At 38.6% G+C, this 6,747-nt stretch overlaps 2 protein-coding genes across 2 annotated transcripts; one reads left to right on the top strand and one right to left on the bottom strand.

The window, feature by feature from the left end:
• Nucleotides 1-981: 981 nt before the first annotated feature.
• LOC129750064 (zinc finger protein 585A-like) lies at nt 982-3,115 on the bottom strand. The gene is made up of 3 exons (XM_055745262.1): nt 2,879-3,115; nt 1,217-2,691; nt 982-1,144 (listed from the first exon to the last, which is right to left on the bottom strand). Exons 1-3 carry the CDS (start codon nt 3,008-3,010, stop codon nt 1,036-1,038), a joined length of 1,716 nt encoding a protein of 571 aa, XP_055601237.1. The 5' UTR covers nt 3,011-3,115; the 3' UTR covers nt 982-1,035.
• A 107-nt stretch (nt 3,116-3,222) lies between these two features.
• On the top strand, nt 3,223-5,797 carry LOC129750063 (zinc finger protein ZFP2-like). The gene is made up of 5 exons (XM_055745261.1): nt 3,223-3,501; nt 3,787-5,198; nt 5,260-5,321; nt 5,389-5,472; nt 5,540-5,797. The coding sequence occupies exons 1-5, from the start codon at nt 3,355-3,357 to the stop codon at nt 5,683-5,685; spliced, it is 1,851 nt and encodes a 616-aa protein (XP_055601236.1). The 5' UTR covers nt 3,223-3,354; the 3' UTR covers nt 5,686-5,797.
• The last annotated feature ends 950 nt before the right edge of the window (nt 5,798-6,747 follow it).

Here is a 6,747-nt window from a genome sequence, read left to right as displayed (position 1 = left end):
ATATACAATTCTTATGTAGAACAATTAACAACAATTCATGATTGTTAACTCAGTTTACTAAAATGCCAATAAAAGATTCTGTTTTTGTATAAAAAATTGTGTTTTGATCACTTTATTGTAATGAGGAGCTTAAAATGCACTGACTTGAACATTTTCATGGAACTAATTTTAAAGTTTTGCAAATTTTAAGTGGTGGAAATCCACCATTTTTTGGAACTTCGATGATCTATTTTATAGAAAAATTAGTTGAAGATGAAACTTTTTTGTACCCATCTTGAAGAGCAAGAATCCTTCTACAATAGCATGTTTTCAAAGTGGAAAGTTTCCTGCAGATTCTTCGAAATATCATCGAAAAAGAAAATTTTCCTAGTAAATTAACAGATTTTTCGTGATTGTGACGTCTCAGTCTGTACCAATACTAGAGCAGGGCTGCCTTGGCACTACCTTCTTTAAATATTCCTTGGTCAATATCGTTATTTTCATAATTTTTGTTATAACATCTTTTTCATCATTTTTGTCATTTTATTCTTTGAAAAAATTGTATGCTGAGATAAACGTCTGTACTTATTTTTACCTCTGGTATTGAAACTGCTGGAATTAATGGTGTAAACCGCCCCGAACTTTTTGTAAAAAGCGAAGCAGCGTTGCCGTGTTTAAAATTTTAACGATCTATAAACAATTTAGAAAGCGATTTTAAAATATCGTTCATGTTTTAAGTAATACTACTTTTGGGAAGAATGAATGCATTGCTATATTTGGTATTATTATTTTATTTTAATTAACTCTTCGTTGTGTCCTAATAAACGTATTTAAAAGTGTTTTTATAAATATTGCTGTTAAATTATGAAAGGTTTTTAATTATTTCTACCAATATTACTTCTTTTTTATCTAAACTATAACCACTAAAATACAAGTTCCCAATTTTTTTTTTCATGCAACTTTTATTCATTTAATGTAGTAGAATAAATAATGCTAAAACACGATTCTTTTGAAAATAAAATATAATATTCAGTGTAAACGTAAGGAACATAGAACTTAAGTAAACCGGGACGCTAAAGTACTGTCGAACACAAGATCATCCTTCATGTGGGTCATTTCGTGCCTTTTATGGTTTGTATGATCAGCAAAAGCATGTCCACAGAACCTGGTAATAGACAAAAAAAAGTTAGCGTAAGGGTTGTTTTTTTTAAGATTATTTTGTTAGAAGTTTACTCACTTGCACACGTAAGGTTTCTCCCCGGTGTGTGTTCTCATGTGATAGATTAGTTTAAACTTTCTAACGAATCCTTTATTGCAAACCTCGCATACGAACGGAGTCTGGCCGGCATGCATCAACAGATGAGCCTTGAGTGAATTTGACTGTTTGAAGGTTTTACCACACTGATCGCAAGCGTACTTTCCAGCTTGATGCCTTCTGAGATGATCGGAGTATTGCATTTTGGTATGGAATTCCTTTTGACACGTTTCGCATTTGAATTCCTTCTTATCGTTGTGAGTTTTTTCATGATCGACTAGCTCGTGACGACCGACAAATTTCTCGCCACATACCATACAAATATGTTGCTTAGGCCGATACTTCCGAGCACGATGCCTTAGAAGACTTTCCTCCGTCATGAATTGTTTGAAACAAACATTACACTGGAAGTTCCGGTCTGCGTTCTGTTGATTTAATCCAACTTCAATTTTGTGATATCCGTGAATCTGCTCTGCATGCACCAGAAGCTCTGCTTCAGTCTCGTAAGATTTGCTGCACATTATACTACAGCACAGGAAACCGAGCTCTCGGAGCTGCTCTTCAGAAATTTCAAAACCTTTGCTGCGATGCTTATGGGCATGCGTTTTCCGGTGCTGTCGATTGATAAATCGCTCTCCGCACGATTGGCACTCGAAGATACAGTATTCGTTTTCAATTTTCTCCCGGTGAACTTCAACACCTCGAAAGTTAAGATAGCCTTTCGAACAAATTTCACACCGATAGGGACGATTCGATTGAGATTTGTCTAGTGGGTGAACGCTTCTTGCATGCGCTGTTAGCTCGTTTGTATTCTTAAAAAATCGCAAACATTTACAGCATGTTATTTCACCGGCAGCTTTTGTGACTGGCTTGAAAAATTCTCGTTCCACATCGTCCAATGAATCGGTCGATGGCGCTCTTTTTCTTTGTTTCCATTCACTAGGGTTATTATCTGAATCCTTTTCTTTCCTTTTTCTGATTGGTTTTGAAGTTGCAGATGAGGAATTTGTATGCATAGTTTCACATTTTCTTGGACGTCCACGTTTTTTAACTTTGACCTCTGCTGGTTCAACGGAAGGTGGGCATACATCTTCTAGCGCTGGTTCTTCTTTTGCCAGTTGATATAAGGTTTCTGGTTCTGAATGGCTATTATTGAAATCGGGCTCCTTGAACCCAGAATTGGAATCATCTTCTCCGGCGAAATGACCACCTTCGTCAGAGAAGTCATGCTCTGATTCTTGCTTTATTTCGATAATTTCAGTGCTCGGAGGATTTGGTTGAATATTTTTAACCAGCACTTGCAGTTTGGAGCATTTCTGTCCAACGAAAGCTGATTTCAGAAGGTTTCGCAACTTCTTATCCACTGACCGGGTAGTTTTGATAAACTTCACGTATTCTTTCAGGGAACGGATACAACTTTTACAGATCTGATCCGGTAGATGGGTGTCTTGGGTGATCTGAAATATTTAAAAAAAGTTTTAGAAATGTTTGAGCTTTCAAAAACAAAAAAAAAAAACTAGATCTGTTGCTGCAGTTTCTAAACGTTTTAAGTATTGAAAACAAAATTTAATTATTTCTGGTAATGCTTATTCAACCCCAGCACTTCCTAATGTTCTAGCCTGCATGCATGCATTTTTTACTCACCATCACTCCAGTGCATTCGCTCACTACTCGGTCGATTGTTGTTTGCTCAAAAGCGCCGAATATGGATCGCATCTCACTGGAATTCTTCATGCAGGTGCGGCAAACGTCGTCCAATTTAACCAGGTCACTCATTTTTTCGGTTTCATCGGCTACGGATAGGCGATAATGTGAAAACTATTTCCGACGAAATTTTCGTTTGGAATCTCAAATTTTGTTTTGATTTCACTTTTGTTCAGCCACGTTCACACATCATACATAAACAACAATCTGCTCGAAAGGCTGCTCGAATAATCGAAAGTGAGACTTCATCAGATCGAAATCCTTGGTTTCTATACGAAGGGAAAAGTCAAAACAAAAACAGCTATTTTTTATCGTGCGTGCGTACGGTTTGTTGGATTTTTAACGTCGTTATTAATGAAATTCAACACTGAAAACGGAGAAAAAAGTGGAATTTTGTATCATTGATCCCAGCCAGGATGGATTCTGACGGAGGTGATGTGGATATTGCTGCATTTTGCAGAATCTGTATGAAAGATCAAAGCGGCAACGATGTGGTGTCAATTTTTCCCTCCCAGGAGCAGGATTCCCTCGCCGCTATTATAACGGATTGTACATCGCTCCAGGTAAGTGATTGCGCCGTAAGGGCATTGGTTCAGCATTTCAGATGGGCCTTGTTAAAAGCAAACGATGATACTTTAAATATTGATTGAAACATTCAAATTAGCAGGTATGTACATGCATGTTGCATTCAGTCAACTTTAATCGCAAAAGTGTCTCATATCCACATTCGTTAATTTTGAATTATTTCTAGAATATTGATTACTTTATCGTCCCGTCGTTTATGTTGTTTCATTGTTGAATTTCATTTCAATTGTTAGATTGTTAAAATCTATACCCATATTTTGCAGATCATCAAAGGGGACGGCCTTCCCGGGATCGTATGTTCATCGTGCCTGACCGAGCTCCATGAGGTGGTCAACTTCATCGAGAAGGCGAGACAGTCGGATCGATGGTTTCGAAAGTTGCTCAACATCCCCGAACTGGAGGGATTCAAAGAGCACGACAAGTTTACCGAATTTGAGGTCGAAATGATAAAGGTCGAGGAGCGCCCTACGACTAAGGATGAAGAAGACGGGTTCATATTATCCGACGATGAAAGTGAACTGTTGACGCCTTTTGAGCAAAACGATAGCTCCGATGAATACTTCGAAAAAGATAATGCAAATGAAAGCGACAATAATTTTAGCTCAAGCAGTGAAGAAAAGCCGAAAAGAAAAGTTGGACGGCCGCGAAAATTGACGGGTTCGAAGAACCAAAAGACAACACCTAAACTTGGAAATCGAATCCATCGCAAGCGCAAGCATGAAGTTGAAGAAAAGCAGGACGTATTAGATGAGCTGGAACAGGAAACCTTTGAGTTGGTAGAAGTGAGAGGAAAATATTTGTGCTGTAACTGTTATAAGATTTTTGATACCGAAGAGCAACGTGCTGAACATGCAAAGGCAACTCATAAAAGCGGAAAACAGCCTTTGGTTCGACAATACATGTGCAACATTTGCAACAAAAAGTATGCCCTTCCAGCATCATTAAAAACTCACAGAGCATCAGCCAAGGCAACTAAACACGTTTATAAATGCCTCAAATGCGAGGCTTGTTTTGTAGATATAACAAAACGAAGAGAACACGCCCACAATCATCCAGAAGTGATTGAAACTACATTCGATGAAAATTACATTCCAGAGCTTTTAGCAGAAAACGTGGAAAAAGTGTGCTGTGCACAGATGTGTGGTCAAAAATTTTCAACTATGAATGAACTTCTGGAACATGCCAGCCAAGCTCATAAAGCTAACAAAATCCAATCGGAGCTCAGTAGCTCGGACGGTCGTAATGTGCAGTGTCCGGTTTGCTACAAACGTTTCCATGAAGTGAAAGGTTTAAGAAACCATCAGCAACGAGTTTATCAGACCAAAAGCCATCAGTGCTCGATATGCGGACAAAACTTTTCAAAGCAACTGGAATTGCAGCGCCACGAGCGAGAACATCTAAATGAACGGAACTTCGAGTGCGGTCAATGTCCAAAAACGTTCTACACAGCCATGGATTTAAAGCACCACATAAGGCGCCACACTGCTGAGCGTAATTTTGTTTGCACAATCTGTGGCCGCGCCTATAAACAGAAAACCAATCTCACAACTCATATGCTGGTCCACGAGGGAAGGCTACCGTTCGAATGTGAAGTTTGTCATAAAGGATTCCGGGACAAATCGAAAATGGTATACCACATGAGGGTGCACTCTGGCGAGAGACCATTCCAGTGCAGGTGCTATAATTTTTTTTTAAAATCCTTTAAAATGTAACTGATTTGATTTTTCTCAAACTAGGTACTGTGACACAGCATTTGCTGATAGCACCAACAGAACTCGACATGAAATGTCACATACAGGTAACGTTTTAGTTATTTTCGTATTTTTTTCATTTTAATTGAACATTTTTTGCTTTTCACTCACAAGGAATTAAGCCGTATAGTTGTGACTACTGTCATAAAAGTTTTATCACTAAGCGGTTGAAAAAAGAACACGAAAGCTGTCACACAGGTACGCTCCAAAAAGAAGGTGAGCTTCTTTAGATATGATTTCTAATGTTATATTTCTCCAATCATAGGTAAGAAACCGTACGAATGCGAATTGTGCCCCATGTCCTTCAGCAAATCAATACAGCTGCAGGACCATTTCAATCGGGACCACGTAGAAGTACTCGAAGAAATGGATGACCAGGACCCGGAGGAAATACTCGTCGAGATAATATAGTTTCTTAAAAGTTTTTCTATGATTTTGAGAGTTTCTGACTTCATGTAAGTATTTAGTTTTTTTTGTTCTAATGATTATGCTTTTATCAGATTTGAACATCCTAATGAAAGTTTCGCTCACTTTTTTTTATAATAAATTCTTGATCATGATTGTTTGCATGAATTAAATTCAGAGAAATCCATGGAGAAGGGGAAACTGCCTATGGTGGCTTTCTGTGGACCGAGACGAAAAATTTCAAAAAGTTGTGTATAAGTTCATTGGCTTTCCTTCTCACGCGCTCACGAACCAATCCTTACGAACCGTGAGTGGGGCGAAAGTGTGAATGATATACTGACTACAGAAAAAAATACGAATCAAATGTTTGTACTTTTTCTGAAATGCAAACATCTCTATAAAATATAATAGCTCTATAAGAAAAAGCCCCGTCCGAAATCTGAAATAGCCGGTCCTGAAAAAGTTATAGCCATGAAAAACACGAAGTGATTTTCACGTGAGCGGATAAGGGGATTGCTGTAGTGATTTTGGACAGGCATGACTACGACAACAAGGTTCGGGACATGATATCAACGGGAACGACGAAAACGAAAACGGTAAGCCAAAAGACCCTCTTAATACGATACGATACGATCGAGGAAGCAAACAGCACAAGGCAAAAAGTGGCCGACTAAATGGGTGCAATAAAACTGGAATGAACATTTCTCGTTCCGAACCCAAAGGTAGCCTCATTGTATTGCCTCCCAAAAATACATAAAAACCCAATCGCAATGCGGTCTAACATATGCACACCAACTGAAAAAATGGCAATGTGGTTTGTAGAATAAATGCGGAAGTATTTAGTTAAGCACGGCAAGAGTGTCCTCATCTCTGTTGACCTAGTGGAAAACTTAAAGGATTTCAAAGTGCGTCGTGGAGATATTTTAATCTCGTTTGATGTCTCTGCACTTTTTCCCAGCGTCCCTGTTTCTGAAGCCTTACGCAGTCTTCGCAGACACCTGGAGCGCCGCCGAGCACCTCCAAACCAAATAGCAGCGAACATCATCATAGCCGAGGTGTGTATGAATC

The sequence above is a fragment of the Uranotaenia lowii genome, chromosome 2, assembly GCF_029784155.1.
Source record: "Uranotaenia lowii strain MFRU-FL chromosome 2, ASM2978415v1, whole genome shotgun sequence".
In the NCBI taxonomy this organism is placed as follows: Eukaryota; Metazoa; Arthropoda; class Insecta; order Diptera; family Culicidae; genus Uranotaenia; species Uranotaenia lowii.
The sequence above is the reverse complement of the archived record's forward strand: the minus strand, read 5'-3'. Positions and strand labels throughout refer to the sequence as shown.

What these genes read in the sequence shown, in the direction of transcription:
- LOC129750064 (XM_055745262.1), bottom strand. Translation starts at nt 3,010, where the DNA reads ATGAGTGACCTGGTTAAATTGGACGACGTTTGCCGCACCTGCATGAAG. An exon ending in GCGAATGCACTGGAGTGATG is followed by an intron (nt 2,692 to 2,878) that starts GTGAGTAAAAAA and finishes TAAATATTTCAG; the next exon opens with ATCACCCAAGACACCCATCT. An exon ending in GAGAAACCTTACGTGTGCAA is followed by an intron (nt 1,145 to 1,216) that starts GTGAGTAAACTT and finishes GTCTATTACCAG; the next exon opens with GTTCTGTGGACATGCTTTTG.
- LOC129750063 (XM_055745261.1), top strand. Translation starts at nt 3,355, where the DNA reads ATGGATTCTGACGGAGGTGATGTGGATATTGCTGCATTTTGCAGAATC. An exon ending in GAGAGACCATTCCAGTGCAG is followed by an intron (nt 5,199 to 5,259) that starts GTGCTATAATTT and finishes TTCTCAAACTAG; the next exon opens with GTACTGTGACACAGCATTTG. An exon ending in ACATGAAATGTCACATACAG is followed by an intron (nt 5,322 to 5,388) that starts GTAACGTTTTAG and finishes TTCACTCACAAG; the next exon opens with GAATTAAGCCGTATAGTTGT.